The 17,331-nt window shown below is 37.8% G+C and overlaps 2 protein-coding genes across 4 annotated transcripts in view; one reads left to right on the forward strand and one right to left on the reverse strand.

Moving 5' to 3' along the window:
* The window catches only part of rapgef3 (Rap guanine nucleotide exchange factor (GEF) 3), a 34,672-nt gene extending 20,379 nt beyond the window's left edge, over positions 1 to 14,293 (forward strand). For 2 of the 3 annotated variants that reach the window (XM_028010285.1, XM_028010283.1), the window contains 24 exons: positions 38 to 159; positions 1,992 to 2,169; positions 3,064 to 3,148; positions 3,268 to 3,328; positions 4,494 to 4,570; positions 4,666 to 4,812; positions 4,904 to 5,010; positions 5,443 to 5,531; positions 5,617 to 5,695; positions 5,795 to 5,945; positions 6,065 to 6,150; positions 6,254 to 6,284; positions 6,439 to 6,514; positions 8,071 to 8,208; positions 8,887 to 8,984; positions 9,068 to 9,193; positions 9,434 to 9,615; positions 11,473 to 11,563; positions 11,634 to 11,684; positions 11,792 to 11,879; positions 11,978 to 12,042; positions 12,145 to 12,199; positions 12,333 to 12,404; positions 13,012 to 14,293. In XM_028010285.1, coding sequence (XP_027866086.1) covers positions 38 to 159; positions 1,992 to 2,169; positions 3,064 to 3,148; positions 3,268 to 3,328; positions 4,494 to 4,570; positions 4,666 to 4,812; positions 4,904 to 5,010; positions 5,443 to 5,531; positions 5,617 to 5,695; positions 5,795 to 5,945; positions 6,065 to 6,150; positions 6,254 to 6,284; positions 6,439 to 6,514; positions 8,071 to 8,208; positions 8,887 to 8,984; positions 9,068 to 9,193; positions 9,434 to 9,615; positions 11,473 to 11,563; positions 11,634 to 11,684; positions 11,792 to 11,879; positions 11,978 to 12,042; positions 12,145 to 12,199; positions 12,333 to 12,404; positions 13,012 to 13,130 — 2,374 coding nt within the window. In that variant the 3' untranslated portion in view covers positions 13,131 to 14,293. The remainder of the gene's footprint in view (positions 1 to 37; positions 160 to 1,991; positions 2,170 to 3,063; positions 3,149 to 3,267; positions 3,329 to 4,493; positions 4,571 to 4,665; positions 4,813 to 4,903; positions 5,011 to 5,442; positions 5,532 to 5,616; positions 5,696 to 5,794; positions 5,946 to 6,064; positions 6,151 to 6,253; positions 6,285 to 6,438; positions 6,515 to 8,070; positions 8,209 to 8,886; positions 8,985 to 9,067; positions 9,194 to 9,433; positions 9,616 to 11,472; positions 11,564 to 11,633; positions 11,685 to 11,791; positions 11,880 to 11,977; positions 12,043 to 12,144; positions 12,200 to 12,332; positions 12,405 to 13,011) is intronic. The other variant, XM_028010284.1, reaches the window with a different exon arrangement.
* The window catches only part of itga5 (integrin, alpha 5 (fibronectin receptor, alpha polypeptide)), a 48,800-nt gene continuing 45,112 nt past the window's right edge, over positions 13,644 to 17,331 (reverse strand). The window contains exons 28-30 of the mRNA XM_028010282.1: positions 17,059 to 17,160; positions 16,860 to 16,982; positions 13,644 to 16,312 (exon numbers count right to left, since the gene is read on the reverse strand). Coding sequence (XP_027866083.1) covers positions 16,229 to 16,312; positions 16,860 to 16,982; positions 17,059 to 17,160 — 309 coding nt within the window. The 3' untranslated portion in view covers positions 13,644 to 16,228. The remainder of the gene's footprint in view (positions 16,313 to 16,859; positions 16,983 to 17,058; positions 17,161 to 17,331) is intronic.

A 17,331-nucleotide genomic window follows, 5' to 3' on the forward strand; every position in this document is an offset into this window, starting at 1 on the left:
GCTACATGTGTTATAATCTGCATCATTTCCCCACCAGGCAGTGCTGCTCAGGGAAGGAGTTGGTTGACTGGCTGATGAAACAGAATGAATGCCTGCAGTCAAGAAGTCAGGCTGTTGGAATGTGGCAGGTCTTGGTGGACGAGGGAATCCTCGTTCATGGTGAGGACGTTAAATCCAGCTTCAATGTTGAAAATTCCCTTACTCTGCCTTGGAAAACTTCACATTTTGATAAAAATCTTGATTGCCTTTAGAAGTCATTTAATTTGTAAAAAAAAGTATAGTCCAGTTATGTGTAATTTAAAGCTGCAGTCTGTATCTTTTACTTAGAAAACTGAAATGGAAAAATGTTGTCATGTTGTTACAGTACAAAACAGATAAAATGTGAAAAAAAGGATCCTCTGCCTTCTCCCAATGCTCCCAGTGCTAATTACAGAAATACACCACTCAGTCAGAAACAACCAGAGATCCAGGACGACGGTCTTAGTGCTGTCAATCACTCTGGTGTACATGCAACTCACATCCTCCTTATTGCTCTCTGCTACACTACAGGTGGTTCACCACAACATGGCCTTAGCATTAGCTACAAATGCTAAGGCTAGTTAGCATATCCACTAATGACATCGGATAAGCTGTTCTCCTGGCAGTAAGTTATTTTTGTGCCTTTTAGCAGCACATACACAAGCCTATTTGACAGCACTAAGTCATTACTCCTGGCTCTGATTGGTTGTTTCTGACATGGAGAGGTGCATTTTTGCAGATTGCTACTTAGAGGAGTTGATTTTTTAGATGTTATTTGTCTCATACCATACTGTCAAAACATAACAATTTTAACAAACATGAATAAAACAACAATGAAACAGCTGATCTCAAGACATATTGTATTAATATTCATGAAATTATTGGATCTTTGCGTAATTGAAGATGCATACCAATGATGGATGTCTGATGATTCTTCCATATTTAATGTCTTTCATTTATGCTGATGATAATCTCTGCAGCAGAAGCATACTCAAACATTTTCCAGAAGGGTTTGAATAGCTTGAAATTCAGTGACCATGAATATCGTGGCATCGGTCTGGCAGTGTTTTCTGCTGGGTCAAGGGTTTTCTCGCTGTTCATGCTTCTGAGATGATGCTCTGTTATTCTGATGGAGAACACTCTAATCAGGACAGAAGTGCTTCATCAGGAGCTAACAGAAACTCAGAAACCATTTCTACTTATTTCCATGTATCTGGATTTTTATGAAGCTCTTACCTGAAAACAAAATTTACCGCAAGGTCAAAACGTCTGACGGGGAAATTACAGAGCCTGTAAATAGTACTCAGCTCCTTGGATGCTTTACCCTTTTTATTATTTTATTTATAAATCAATTATAATCAACAAAATGTGGCTTTTGTGACAAAAACAACTTTAATGTCAAACTGAAAACTGATACAGCTGCCAGGTTGCATGGGAATTGACTGTGAACGTCCCATTTCAACCCAGCCACAAGTCGTCCATGTGACTGAGGTCTGAGCTTTGACTGGGCCCTTTCAGAACATCCACCGTGTTTTCTTCAAACCGTTTCTGCGTAGCTTTAGCTAAATGCTTTGGGTCATCTTGCTGATAAATAAATGTTCTCTGAAGTCGTAGTTCTCTTGCAGATAGAACCAAACTGCCTCCAGGATGATGCTGCCACCACCATGCTTCACAATGGGTTGTTGTGTTTGTGGTGATGTTACTCCACTTTGATCTCATCTGCCACTTGACCATGGAGTCTCCACACATTTAATTTATGTTACATATTTTTATTTGTAATTATTTTTGTTGAAATTAAATGATTTTTTAAATATATTTTTCTAATCTTATTCAACATGACTTATTTGGGAATTCAGTTAAATGGGTGAGACATCCAAAGAGGTGAATTCTTTTTACAGGCACTGTTTTTCTGTATTTGAAGTGAACGAATTTTTTAATCCTACCGTCTTTTCCCTTTTTGTGAATGTTTCCAGTGAAACAGGATCCGAACTTCCTTGACAAGGACACACAGTTCTACCGGTTCCAGGACTCGGAGTTTGGCCTGAACCATGTCTCCAACGAGAAGGACTTGGAGGACGAGCTGCATGAAGCTCTGTCCCTGCTGTCTCAGCTGGGCCCCGATGCGCTGCTCACCATGATTCTACGCAAATGGTCAGCATGTAAAGCTGGACAGTTTGTTGTGTATTTATTAGGGATGCAAGTTATTAATTAATGAGTAAATCTAAAGCCAATTGATCTTATCAATCAATAAGCAGCCATTTTCTTAACAACCCTAGTAAAAACCTGTCGACTGTCTTTTCATAACATAAGGGCTACATTTTTCATAATATACTGAATTTAAAAAAACATCATTACATTTTAAGATTATTTTGTGTCAGCTGCATACTGAATAAACAAAAAATTGTGGTTTTCTCACATTATTAAAATTAAACATATGTATAAGATATAATAAAACAGAAACTTCTGAAGTTGCTCAACAGAAAAATATAAGAGAATAAAATATGTGAAACACTTAATTCCCAATGAACGGAGAGATGTTCATCTGTGATTGCCCATGAAGAAATATTTTCTCTGTTTTCCCCTAAGCTTTTCTGTCATCACATCCTCCTCACCTTAGTAGTACAACGAGTACTATTAAGGTGATAACTTAAAAGCTTAATTTCTAAACAGAACCGCATAAAGTACATTTTGCATCCCACAACAGTTTGGACCATTTCTCTTTCTTGCTCTGTTATGTTTCCACCATCTTTGTGTCAACTGGCTTTGTTTATTAAAGATGATCAACGATGCCCTCTACTGAATGTCGGCCAAATTACAACACTAAAAGAAGGTCTAATGGATGTTACTAGTTAAACAATTAGAGCTAATTTTACTCTAATAAACCATTAGTGAATAATTAATCATAAGGTAATCAGTTGTTTGTATCCCTAGTATAAATCAGTAGTCGCATGATTTGCTTAAAATATGTCTGAGGTTCCTGTGCCAGTGTAAAGAACCAGGACAGATAGATGCCATGCTCACGTTGATTATTTGTTGGTTGTGCAGTCCCAGTCAGAGGAGCGCCGAGGACATCGAGGTCATCTATGAGGAGCTGCTCCATGTGAAAGCCGCTGCTCATCTCTCGTCTTCAGTCAGTCCTTTTTTCCTAGCTTCAACACATCCCTTATGTTTCTGCTTTTATTTAGTTAATAATCCACTTCTGTATAGTCTAATGCTAGGCTTCCTGTCTTTACTGTGTTGTGTCTGTAGGTGCGGAAGGAGCTGGCCGCAGTGCTGGTGTTTGAATCCCACGTCAAGTCTGGAACAGTCTGTAAGTGATTCATTACTGATATTATCGCTCATACCGGCTCTTAGTTCTTACAGAGGGAAACTGGATAGTTAATAACTGATGACTTACATGGGATTATGTGTCTGCACTTCATTTCAGATTAGCAAGCTAAATCAACATAGGTGGAGCCTTTCTGTTTTGTTGATCATGGGTGTGAACGTTTTTTTATTTGGTCATTTGATTCTTTTAAATTTGTTATTAGGGTGGAATTGTTATATACAAATTTAGCAATTTTTAAAAACAAGAAATGGGTTTTGAAATTAGAATTTATTGTGCATTTTCTCTGGTCCACAAAGGATAGCAATTATATACAGGCCATTACCTTGCAACCCTCGCTGAGGGCCAGGACGTTTGGTCAGCTGGTTTTACCTCTATGCTGTACAATGGCTTCTGGAAAGTACAAGTGTTTTGGTGTTGACTAACCATCCAGAAACCACTTGTTGCTTGCTGCTTGGTTGTGCAGGAGGCTCTACTTCTGCTTTTTAAAGACATACGGTTGTATAATTGCAGATGTTGCAGCCATGTTAACATGCAGGTGTAAACATTGAGCTGGGGGGCGTGGCCAGCGTCAGCTTTGGCCAGTGTCAGTTTATTTGGATTTAAAGTGTGAAGGCACAATAAAATAGCTTATTCTGAAAGGACTCTGCTAGTGAACTCAGCAGACTAAAATCTCATTATCTAAGAATGATTTTGTGCAAAAAATTTAATTAAGATAAGACCTATCTTAATCTGTTCAAGGAAGCATAGTAGGTCGCCTTTAACAATCTGGTCAAATAAGATATTGAGTTCCTCTGCATCTTGCTAAACAGCATTCATCTGAATATTAATGTATTTTAATAATATTAATATTAATACACATATGACACCATAATAGGATTCATGCCGGTACTCCTTCACTTTATACAATTTTAAGCATTCAGCCTCTTTAGGCCTTTATTCATTTTTCTCTACACTAAAGGCGAGCAGATAATTAACTTTTTTCTGTTGTTTTTTGCTCTCTATCGTGCCTCCCTGCTCGTGATTATGAGAGTTAATGCAGCATATAATAGGAAAGGTGCAATGTAAGCGGGGTTGTCATAGTAATTTATTGACAAAGATGTGTGCAGGTGAACGATGTTGGTGCTGACTGTGTTTTATTGTGATGCAGTGTTCAGTCAGGGGGATAAAGGAACCTCCTGGTACATCATCTGGAAAGGCTCGGTGAACGTGATCACACATGGAAAGGTAACCCTGAACACGGCTCATAGCTTCACTCAGATCTGAGCTGTTTTTCACTTACTGAAAGATTTGTCACGCTCATGTGACTTGTGTTCAAACAGGGCATCGTGACCACGCTGCATGAGGGCGAGGACTTTGGGCAGCTAGCTTTGCTGAACGATGCGCCGCGTGCCGCCACCATCATCCTGAGAGAGGACAACTGCCACTTCCTCCGTGTTGACAAACAGGATTTCATTCGAATCCTTAAGGTTTGTCTGACATCCTCCTAACTTTACATGAGAGCTCCATTACCTGCAACATGTCACCAACAAAACTGCAATTTTCTGCTCCGTTTTCCAGGATGTGGAGGCTAACACGGTGCGACTGGAGGAGCATGGGAAGACCGTCCTTGTGTTGGAGAAGAGCGCAGACGGCAATGGTCAGGGGGGAGCTGCAGCCAACAGCAGGTGAGTCACACTCAAATATTTCTTCCCCAACACAAATGCTAGGACTGTATTCTTTCGTGTTTCATTTATACATCTGAAAATACTGTCTTGTTCTTTCAGCCCAGCCATTAACAATTTGTCTAATAATAGTAATTTTTATCCTGACTTGAGGTAAATGTTGTCAGAGTACTATATGTCAAAAGCTGCTGATCCACCATAATGTTCTCTAATGAAAGCTTATGTGCCTTTTGTGATGTAATCTACCCAAATATACACACCAAAGATCTAACAAGATTTTTTTTGTCAGTGCTTTTATGAAAAAGCAATGTTCCCTACTACATGAATTGGAAAAAAATATTTTAAATAAATAATAGACCCTGGTTAAGCCCAAGGTAGCACAATGAAGCAGTGCAAGGCATTAAAGAAGTTTTCTTCCTTTCCTTTTTGTTACAGATACACAGTTATGTCAGGAACACCTGAAAAAATCCTGGAACATCTACTGGACACACTGAAGCTGGATTCCAATGGAAATGATCCTATAGGTGAGATTAAACCACATTCCCATGCTTTTCTAATTTTCCAGATGATCAGAGCTGACTATTGATCGTGATGTTTGTCTCCCCTCAGATCCCTGCGTGAGCGACTTCCTGCTCACACATAAAGTCTTCATGCCGTCCAGCCAGCTGTGCTTAGCTTTGCAGCATCAATATCCTGACCAATGTTTTCAGTTTACTCACACTTTGGGGAGTGCTGCAGAAAATTATAATGTCTACTGATTGTGTTAGACCCTTAACCATCTTTGCACTTACCAGGCAGAGTTGTCCAAAGGCTCAGATCAGGAGAAGACTGCTTACATCTTAAACACCAAACAGAAGGTAGTGAAGTTGATTGCCCAGTGGGTGGCGCTGTACGGCCTTCTGCTGAAAGAAGATCCAGAAGTTGGGGACTTTCTGGAGGTGAGAAATCAGACTCGGATTAACTGATCATCATTAAATACAAAAAGAACAAATAATCAGTTTTATTAATGAGATAACACTTGAGTAATTCTTCTGCTTGTTTCTCTTCTTGGCTCAAGCAGAAACTGAAAAAGGAGGTTGCAGCTGATTATCGTTTGTCCAGCATCCTGAAGGAACAGTTTAGGGAAAGAAGAAGAACAAAAGTGTAAATATTTTCACTTAGTTCCTGCTATTTTTGGAAGAAATTAATTCATGAACACTAAATAATACTATGGAACACCATTTTTATCTTTGTTATGAATTGACAGGATGGAGAACGGCTATCAGTCGCTGAGCAGGGTGAGTTTTTATTTATAATTGATGCTTTTGTTGTCTAGTGCTTTGAGTGGCCAGTATGACTAGAAAAGCACTTCTAACACACTCATTAATACACTTTAATTTCAATATATACCTTCTCTCACTGATCACCGAGTCATTTTGTTGCATTCGGCAGAATCACCAGTTTGATTGGTTTTCAAGCTGTGAGGAGCCAGTTGGGAGGCTGCAGCCAATCAAAGAACAGGATAAAGGTGCGCAACGCTCTGGATCTTAAATCAGACAAACCAATTAATTAGTAAATCAGCGAGAATGTAACACATTTATACATCGAAGTACATCAACTGTTTTATTTGTATTACTTAAAGTTTTTAAAATAAGATTTCAAAATGTCCATGCTCATTACTGATTTGCATTAAATAAGGCAAACCAAAAAAAATTATCTTTTTTCTCTTTAGTTCTACTATGTTAGAGATTATTATTTATGCATTCTGATTGCATCCTTTTATTTTGACTTAATAGTCCAAATGTCCTTCTTCCAATAGTTTTTTACCTATCAGATATGCAGAAATTAATATTCCAGTTCATATGTGCAAACAAACACGTTCCAACAACAAACATCCTTTATCACCAGTGCAGCGGCCAACACCCATTATGTTTACGTTTCTACTTTAAATGCACAAGAACAGTGACACCTAGTGGCTCAGTGCCTTCTTCAAATATATTGGCACAAGATATTTTATTGCATTTCTATTAAGTTAGAGATATGTTGATCTTCATAAGTTATGAAATAGCTACAAGAGAATACTCACCTAAATCTGTCCAAAGCTACAGAAAGAGCAGTTAAGAAAGCTTAAACAGTGACAAACAAATCTGCACAAAAACCAAGTTTATATTTTTTAATCACTCATGCTGTGAATCACCTGTTTGAGAACTGTAGCAGAGTGTCTTTAAGTATTCAGGTCTCCATAACTGTTAGTCTTTTTTTTAGTCTTTATCAGGGGTGCCAATAATGTGAAGGGGTTTATAGGTTGAAGAAATTCAACAATTTTGCTTTTATTTGTACCTAAATTCTGAAATTGTGAAACCATCACACTTTTTACCAAATATGCTGGCATGTTGAGAAGATACCTTAGATAAGAATTAACATATTTTTGAATAAAAAAATAATGCAAAAAGTTATAATATACATATTTGAAAAAGCCATTTTTTGCAATACTTCTTTTATATTTATTACCTTATAATAATCTTGTTTTTATCTGTTTTCTCATGCATCCCTCATTTATTTATGATTTGTTTAGGTAACAGTCTATTTTTACTTATGTGTATTTCTCTCTAATGCACTTTAGGTTGCATAGAGAAAGTTTAGCTGATTCATGTTGCACTGCAAAAACTAAATCTTACCAAGTATTTTTGGTCTAGTGTCTAGTGAAAGTATCTTAGTCCACTGGAAATAAGTAAACTAACTTACAAGTTACTTGTCATCAAAATATAAGAGGTTGTTTTAAGTCAATAATTGCTTCTTATTGATCAAACGTACTAGTTCCACTGGAAGATTATTTGATTTTAAACATGGGGAAAATGCCAAGTTGTAAATGAAATACTTATCAATATTAATTATTGACTTAAAACAGGTTCTAATATATTGCAGAGGTGCCACTTGTAAGTTAGTTTTGTCTTGTTTCATGTGTAATCAGATATTTGCATTTAAAACTAGACCAAAAATACCTACTAAGATTTTGTGTTTTTGCAGTGTAAGCATTAAATGAGAAAATGTTGACATTTTATTTTGTTTTTCCTCTCCCTTCAGTGTTATATGAGATTTACAAGGCAGACAGCAAAGCTCTCTCCTTGATGCTCCCCATAAGCTCATCTGTTCAGGAAGTGATGTCAGCAATAGTCAAATCAGACGGAGATCATGTTCTGGTCAAAATGAACTCCAGTGGAGGTGGGCCTCACTTTTACGATTTTCCAATAGTTGTAGAAACTTTATATATGTATACCTTCTATATTCGTCTCAGCTCCAGTAGGTTGACTGGACCTGAGGTGACACAGGTCCAGTCACAGACGCATTTAAGTTCACTGGATTTATTGTAAGAAAAGAGAAAATCAAGTTGGTGGTTAACATCAGTCCAGCAGCTTCTGCCCCTAAACATTAAATAAAATACAATAACGACAAAGCAATAGCTCCCAATGAGCAGTTGGCAACAGTTAGCAGTTGTAAAGTTAAACGTAGCTAAAATGGACAACATTAATAATAACATATACAAAACATAGCAAAATTACTCATGAAACACTGTAAAATTTGTCTAAAATATACTTTGTAAAGAAAACAGAGCTGATTCTAGTACATACCACAGTTACCGACGGCGACAGAAAAAATGGGGAGGAGCTGTCAGTTACAGGTTTCTATAGTAACCACCAACTGTCAAGAGCAGCTTAACAGAATTTAAAACACCAGCAAATGTTTGGAGAAACAACTTGACTAAACAAAATAAATTCAAAGAAATACATTTTGACAAACTTCACATCTATACTATAGTTAAAATAAAACCGTGTTACATATACACACATTGCATAAATAATAAATGGTGAAATACTGATGTATGTGTAATTTTTCTTACAGAAAGAGCGCAATTAAAGCTGGATGCAACTGCAGTCTACACTGCTCTAGGCCTCAATGAGAGACTGTTCATCTGTACAAGCAGCGAAGTGGAACAACTGGTGAGGAATGTTTGTCTTCTGCATATTTCATACATTTTCTTGAAGTAGAAAAGTTAAACAATTATGCTCTTCTGTTCGTACAGCGGCCACTGAAGGATCAGCAGGGCCCAGAACAGGCAACGACTGACCTCATTGAGCAGATGAGTTCCAAAGACATTGCCACAGAACTGACTAACTATGACTGGGAACTGTTTACTGCCATGCATGAGGTAACGTTGCACATTTTTGGACAAAATATCACATTTCGCAAGAGAATATAAACCATTTACTGAAGAACAAAGAGGAAAAGATTGTTTACCACCCATGGAGCGTTCCAGTTGGTTGCAATAACAAGTAAAACAATCTGTGTCATCACATCCTTTACTCTAAACCTGAGAGCTTTTCTGTCTGTCACTTCAAGGCTTTTTTATTTTTTACGTGGTGTTGATGCGTTGTCCCCGTTTCTGCAGGTGGAGCTCGTCTACTACATATTTGGTCGCCATAAATTCCCAGGTGCCACCACAGCCAACCTGGAGCGGTTTGTGCGGCACTTTAATGTGGTCCAGCACTGGGTGGTGACTGAGCTGTGCCTCTGTGAGGACCTGGTGAAACGGGCCATTCTGCTCAAGAAGTTTATCAAAATCGCCTCAGTGTAAGAAGACAAGAAAGCTGATTTGATTTTTTTTTCTTTAAAGCTTAATGGTCAATTCATCAGTTTGTTTCAATAGAATTACTTCACTTAATTACTCCTGTCTCTTATGTTTTACATTTTACCAAGCCGTTCAAAATGTTTACAGAGATGCACATACTTTCAAAATGTGATAGGACTTGGCATAATACAAAATCCTCTGGTTTTTGCTCTGCTTAGATAAACATAAAACTGGGTTCCCAAATGTTTATTTTTATTTTTTTGCCCAGCTCTGAGGTTTTTTTTGTTTTTTATACCCTGCCAGGGGGTCTTTTTGTGGGCTCTAGTGTCCCTTATTTTTTTGAAAGTAGGCTGACAGGAAAGGGGGAAGGAGACATGTGGCAAATGTTGCCGGGTACGGGAGTCGAACCGCGTCGAGGACTCAAGGCCTCCAAACATGGGTGGCTCTATCCCCTACGCCACCATGGCCCGCCCCAGCTCTGAGTTTTAAATGATTAGTATAAAATAAAAGCACATTAACAGCTTATGGATGTTAATGCATCTGTTTTTAGAGTCAGATATTGGCTGATTGTATAACACCGACTTTAAAAATGAGAGCATTAACATCCACAAGTGGGATAATAATTTTTCAATACAACAAAATCAAGACAAGATACAATGGGAGAGCAGTTTTACTTACTTTTAAACTTTGTGCAGCACCAACATGTCATTGTTTTTATTTACTGTACTAAATATTCCTTAAGATCATCTTTTAAACAATACATCGCAGTTTTTTGCTCTCTTAAGCCACCTCAGCTTTTGCCTAGATGTGAAAAAGGCTTTTTTCCTCCAAAGTTAGCAGTTAGCACTATTCTTCCTAGTAACAACTCATCTGAATGACATCTTTTATTCATCTTTTCTTTAATCTCATCAGCAGCATATGAACAGGCAGCATGAGTAGGTTGAAAACCTACAACGGATAGGAGAGATGTTAATTACAGATAGTAGTAAGTAAATTTTAACTTAAACACATTAACTTTCTCAAGTAATGATTCAATCATTTACTTTTAAGTTAACTGTGAATGAATAAATGAACAAATTATGTCCCAAACAGCAGAACTACTAAAAACATTGCATCAAACAATAAATCTATTTTGGTCTTCTGAATTCAGTCTGAATCATGTAAACTGTGAAAGGTGTCCATTTCCTACCAGTGGTGTCTTTGAGGAAGCTTTCGGTTGAGGTTCTTTGTCTGAAGAGAGATCGTTATGTGAGCACAGGTGTGCCAGGTTACCTTAAGAGTTGGCTGCTGACCTTGAGCAGCGAAAGGGATGGGTGTGCTTGATTCTTTGTAAGGTGCGCGCCAGTTGGGTGGAGATGGTGAATACATTCTTATACTTTAATCTCAGAAGTTGAAAACGATGGACAATAGAACCATATCTAGCACGTCGAACAGGAAACATGGAAACATTTTTCTTGTTTATTACATGAACTTGCCCTATTTTGAGAAACATTAGGAGGTTGTCTAGGAAGGATAAACAATTTTAGCTGTAAGTAGTTCATTTGTATATATTATTTACTGTCTTTGCTAAACGAAAGCTAAAAACATCCCCAATTTTATGTCTGTTGCCAGAATCAAATCCCACCCATTTCAAAACATTAATTTTTATCAAAGAAAACTCAGGAAATTACAGCTTTTTTCCACTTTTCTGAATTTGGTTTTGTAAATTAATCAGGTGTTACCACAGAGAGCTGACATCAACCTCTGGTTGCTCTTAAAGAGCAGTTCCCACAATGTTTTTGTGTAATTGCTAAACTCCTTACAGCAGTATTTCACACATTTTAAAAACAACATGGTTTTCTAAACATATTCATCTTCAGGTTAAAAGAACAGAGGAATCTCAACTCATTTTTCGCTGTGATGTTTGGTCTGAGCAACAGTGCTGTCCAGAGGCTTTACAAGACCTGGGAGGTGAGCAGACATGATAATATAATATCATATTTTTCTAATACTTTACGTAACTTTTTACTTTACCTTGCAGAGAATACCGAGCAAAACTAAAAGAATCTACTGTGCTTATGAGCGACTGATGGTAATTCTCACCACAAACTCTGATATCACTTATTTTGTTGCATTGTTTAGATTAGTGAGTGAGTGTGCAGGACATTCTGGTGTTTATCCTTTGTCTGGTTCTGTTAGGATCCTTCACGGAACCACAGGGCCTATCGCCTGGCTGTGGCCAAACTCAGTGCTCCGTACATTCCCTTCATGCCTCTGCTGCTGAAAGGTAAAGAAGCACCAAACGTCAGCTTCATAAATCAGAAGACATCTTTCTCTGAATTTTTAAAATACCAAATCTCCTCTGGGTTTTTTGTTTTTGCACAGACATGACATTCATCCATGAGGGCAACCCAAACTACGTTGACAAACTGGTGAATTTTGAGAAAATGGTACAGAAATTTTTTTTGCTCACTTTTTGGCTTAATTGTATTCAATGAAACATTTTTGTAAAACTGTGGGGACTGAAATGTTTAATCTCTTTCTTGTCCTAGCGAATGCTTGCCAAGACAGTTAAAATTGTACGAGGTTGCAGAAGCCAACCTTATGGTAAGTGAACCATGGACGCCGTCGTGTAAACAACAATACACCATTCTGAGGCCGGACATACGCATGTTTCAGCTGCACTGGAGGGATTCACTTTGTTTTATTCTCTTTGTTTTATTCTCTTGCTGTTCTGCAGTGCCTTCATCGCCACAGAGGGGCCTGGCTGATCGCATGTTTCTGGATGGGCCTGCTACTCGATTATCTACGTGTAAGCTATGTTGTTTTTGTAGTCATGACTTGAAGTCACAGTATGTAACTTTTATAAACAATATGGATTTTTTTATACATATTTGTTAAAACGGTCACCATGTCATGACAGCATAGTAAGAGACAGATAAACGGTTAAAATAATCAAGTTCCTCTGTCTTTTAATGTTAATAATGCTCCTGTACTTGCTACTCAATTTGCTAAGGATGGAAGAACAGCTTAAAGTGGATGAAGGCAGAAAAACTGTTTATCTATGCTTTGTGGCCACCAATATTTGCTGTCATTGGTGGCCATGCTATCTAGCATGAGCATTCATGGTTGGCAAGGTGTGGATGAGGCTGATTGACAGCGCTAAGACCCTCCTCCTAGGTCTGATTGGTTGTTTCTGACCAGGAGCTTTGTATTTCTGGAGACAGTAGTGAAAAGGCAGAGGAGCTAAAAAAAATTTCACAGATTGTGTCTCATGTCAACAAATACATAAAAAACATTTTTTTATAAAAAAAGTTACGTTTAGTTTTAAAGCCTATTTTTTCTGGGTTTACATTTTTAACATGCTGCTGTGACTATTCGAGATTTCCTCTCTCTCTCTCTCTCTCTCTCTCGCCCAGATTCCGACCATGCCTTCCCTCTCCGCTCTCCCAGCAACATCCGACACTACATTCAAAACCTGAAGGTGATCGACAACCAGCGGAAGCTCACCCAGCTATCGAGAACAATCGAATGCTAGGACATCTGCCTTTGGATGGGGAAATACTGGAACTTTATATCAAAATCAGAAACTGAATTGCAAGGATTTTCTGAACTTTTACAGTCGCCTGAGCAGGATGGATCTTTCTGCAGTTCATAGCAGGAAGTGAAAATGTGCAGCATGCAGAGGAATGACCTCAGTGCTGAACAACAGGACAGCTGGGAATGTTTTTACCAAGCAAGCCTTACATCCGCCCAAAAGGCTTTGTACAAAAATGTAAAAATGCTGCTCTATATCTGCTGTAAATTTTAATGTTTTTTTATATGACACATTGTAAGCTGCAGTTATACAACACATGTTAAACATTTGTGCCACAAATACTACCTTTGACTTTTCTGAGCACTTCTGTTTTCACTTTTAAAGTAATATATTGTATTATACATTTTTGGCAACAACGCCACAAACTGACATTAACATGCTTTCATATGATGTCGTTTTCTAAATAAATTATTTTCCAAGTTATGCATAGTCAATGAGGACACAAAAAATTGGTAAAAAGGGAGATTTTTTTATTATTTAAAGTACAAACCAAAGCAGGTAAAAACAGACCTTCCACCTGGCACAAAAAAGTCTCCCCAATATGGGGAGAGAAATTTCTCAATCAGTCAAAACTCTCCTTGTCACAAATATGTACAACTTCTTTTAGAAAGTTCTGGAGAGAAAAAGTGGATGAAGACATTAAAAAAAGAGAAAATAATTACCAGTGCCTTCTCCTGATGTAACAATGGAAGAAAAAGTAGAATGTTCCTGTCATTGGCAAATTTAAGGGAAGAAATTTTATAATATTTATAATATCATAAATATCAGATGAAGGATTTAAATCCATAACTAAATGGGGAGTTTCTCGTCCAGGTGGACATAAATCATCCTCTGATAGGATGTTTTAGGAAGCCAGTGGAGAAAAATGTGCACAACACATGTTAACTAAAATGGTTGTTTGAACAGCTGCAAAAGCAGAGCCTGTAACTATTGAACATGCTTTGTGGCTTTGTTTCAGCATCAATCTGTGTAATAAAAACCTGTGAGAAGGTGAAGGCAGTTCAGAGCAGTCCAGTGAAGTGAGGATGAGCATATCTGAAGTTGGGGAAAGTATTTTTTAGATTCCACTCTGCTCGCAGTGAGAAAGCAAGTAAAAAAAAAAACAGAAACCAACAGGAGATTTAGTCTACACCTTCAATTTCTGGTTTAAAACAGACATCAAATACAAGCAGTGACACGTTAAAAAGAGTGAATATAAATATTGCACTTCCAACCATTGTGTAGTTCCCAGTGCCTAGTTGTTATCCCTTTGTTTGAGGTATTTTTGCTGTTGGGTTTAATATTAACGAAAAACTCTGACCTCAATTATCTCAGGCTACAAAGGACTAGGCGGTAGGAAAGGTAAAAACCAGACACACTCAAAACAAAAGAATTTAAATATATCATTCACACAAATCCATGAACACACGGAGTCACACGCAAGTAACCCTAACGCTAACCCACAGACATGAAGTATTTACATTAAGGCACATAAACTTGAGTAGAGGTGCATCTTAATAAATTTGAATATCACTCAATTAATTTACTTATCACAAATATTGATAGACAAATGCATTTTATAGCACTTTATTCTGTTCATTTTGATGATTGTGGCTTCTAACTCATTAAAATCTGAAAATCACATGAGACTAATAAATAAAATAGATTATTACTGGAGGAATATGTTATGTTGTGGCCACATCATACACAAACACTCTCCAGTGTTCAGTGTTGCATGTACACGTATTAATGGAAAGTTAAGTGGAAGGAAAAACAGAACAAGAACTCTTAAAATTCTCTATCACCTTTTGAGCCAAATTACTGAAATAAATGCTTTTTTTTGCTGATATTTTCATTTATTCCGATGCACCTGCATAAAAAGAAACAAATACAATGACTTATTGTTCAGTCCCTGCAGCATTTTTGGTAGTGGGATGATGTCAGCTGCGTCTCATTCATTTTACTCACCAAAAAAATAAAACTAAATAAAATACAGTATCTCATTCAGCATCACACTGTAAGCTGAAAAAGGATCCATCGTTCTTCAGCCTCCTGTCAAGGCTACATCATTGCTGTCTGTCCTGTCTCTGTCCGTTTTCATCATGCTACCACTGCCGACAACTCTGTGTGCTTTTTCCCCCCCTTTAAGCACCAGAAAAGATAGGAGAGCACCACTTTCTGACAGGAAGCGCCACGCTGCTTCAACATGAGGTTCAACAGGTCTGTGGTGGTCCCAGTCCCATCCCAGCTTGCTAACGGCGCTGCGGTAACACTGAGAACAACACGCACAGGATTTGGACGACGTGATCAGTAGGAGTCAAAGTCAAATCTCAAAGGAAGCTCAGTCAGTCTTTGGTGTATTTGAAAAAAAAAAAAAATATCAGTAGATTTCCTGTGAGTGCAAAAAATAAAAATAAAAAAACACTTTCCACCAATCTGAGACAGAAAGTGATCATTTCCAGAAATGATCCATCTAAAGCATTTTTAATACCCGCTTTTCCTGTTCAGGGGTTGCATAGTGGCGGCGGGCTGGAAAATGGCAACAGCTCACACAGGCGTAAAACAGGGTCAAACAATTCATTTTAGCTCTTAAACAGGATACCATATATGTTGCAAATCAGTTTTTGACCTGAAAGCTGAAAAAACAATCTTCGGTTGTTTCCTGTTAGAGATGGCAAACATGTTTAATAATTAGCACCAATATGAAGCAGATAAACAGACGTCTTCATCACAGGCGTCTATAAAAGTAAACCCAACTTGTTCCTGCATGAACAGGAAATGGTAACCTGTGTGCTTCTTTTTGCTGGATGATCTAAAATTTGTTTTTAGGCACAGAGATCAGTTCTATTTGACGACAATCCCAACAGGGTTAAAAACAAAGATATAAATTAAAAAAAAAACATTCATTTGGCTTGTAGATCCTCGGGTTTTTGTCTTCCTCTAGTGCAGCACAGCGGAGTTCCAGTAGTCTCTCTGATCCACGCCACATGTTCCGTTGTGATTCTCTCCTTTGCAATCATTTGGCCAGATATGATGGTTCTGGTAACTCAGTCGATCAGTTAGGCCTCAGAAGCAGCCTGTGGTTTGAGTTGAGCTTTTTCCATGGCTGTGCCGTAAGGTAGAGAACGCTTGAAGAAGCCAAGCTGCAGAGAGAACAAAAAATATGCAGGAATTAAATGTAAGCACAAGCCTGATCAGCTTATACACGGGTTCTTTAAATGTGATCTTATTTTAGACACGAAAGACGTAGATAAAGTGGGAACATTCAAAGAAATTTTCTGACACGTCATAGAATGTGGATATACATGGAAAAGTGGGATTTTCAGCTGCTTCCATTCACTTTGACTTTGTTATTGCACCCGCTCAGATTTATCAAATGTTTACAGAAGTGTTTAAATGTTAGAGCTTGGAAATAAATTCAGGGCCAGTATCTTGTTTAATTGAAAAAACTTATAGCAAGATGCAAAACTCGTTAAAATATGAAAACGTTCTCGTTTTAACGAATAATTAAAAAATAATTAAGAGCCCGCTGAACTGAACCAAGTTGAAAACCTCATGGTTATTTTAATATAACTATGTATTACAAGCCCAAACACAAATCAAAGGGAGACTGCATACATGATGAAATAAACTCTCTCTTAATAGCAGCAGTGACATTTTAAACTCTTTTAACTTAACTAATCCACTCACCCTGTAAAGGACGTAGATAAGAAGAGCCAGCAGCAGTAAACCGGCCAGGATGGCCAAGACGATGATCCACAGAGGGACCGAGTTCTCAATATCTGGCTTGTTCCAAACCACTGGGGTCACCACCTGTGGATGACGAGACCGTTTCTCAGCTTAAAGTAATCCAGCTACAAACAGCAACCTGTTAAAAGACAACAAGTACCTTTTTCTGACCACTTGGATAGTGCTTGGGTAGGATTGCATATGGCATCTTCTTTACGTTGAATCTGCCCAGACACTCCATTACGTATTGCTTGTAAGCTTTCTGAAAAGTATAAAAAATATTTCAAAAATATTGAAAATACATGAAGTACATAAAATCTACACAAGGTGGTGACACAGACCATGGGGAAATAAAACCTCTTCAGTACTCCATCTATCTAAGAGACACTGATTTTCCAATACATCACACATCTTCCATGTTAATGTGTGAAGT

The sequence above is a fragment of the Xiphophorus couchianus genome, chromosome 24, assembly GCF_001444195.1.
Source record: "Xiphophorus couchianus chromosome 24, X_couchianus-1.0, whole genome shotgun sequence".
NCBI classification, from domain to species: Eukaryota; Metazoa; Chordata; class Actinopteri; order Cyprinodontiformes; family Poeciliidae; genus Xiphophorus; species Xiphophorus couchianus.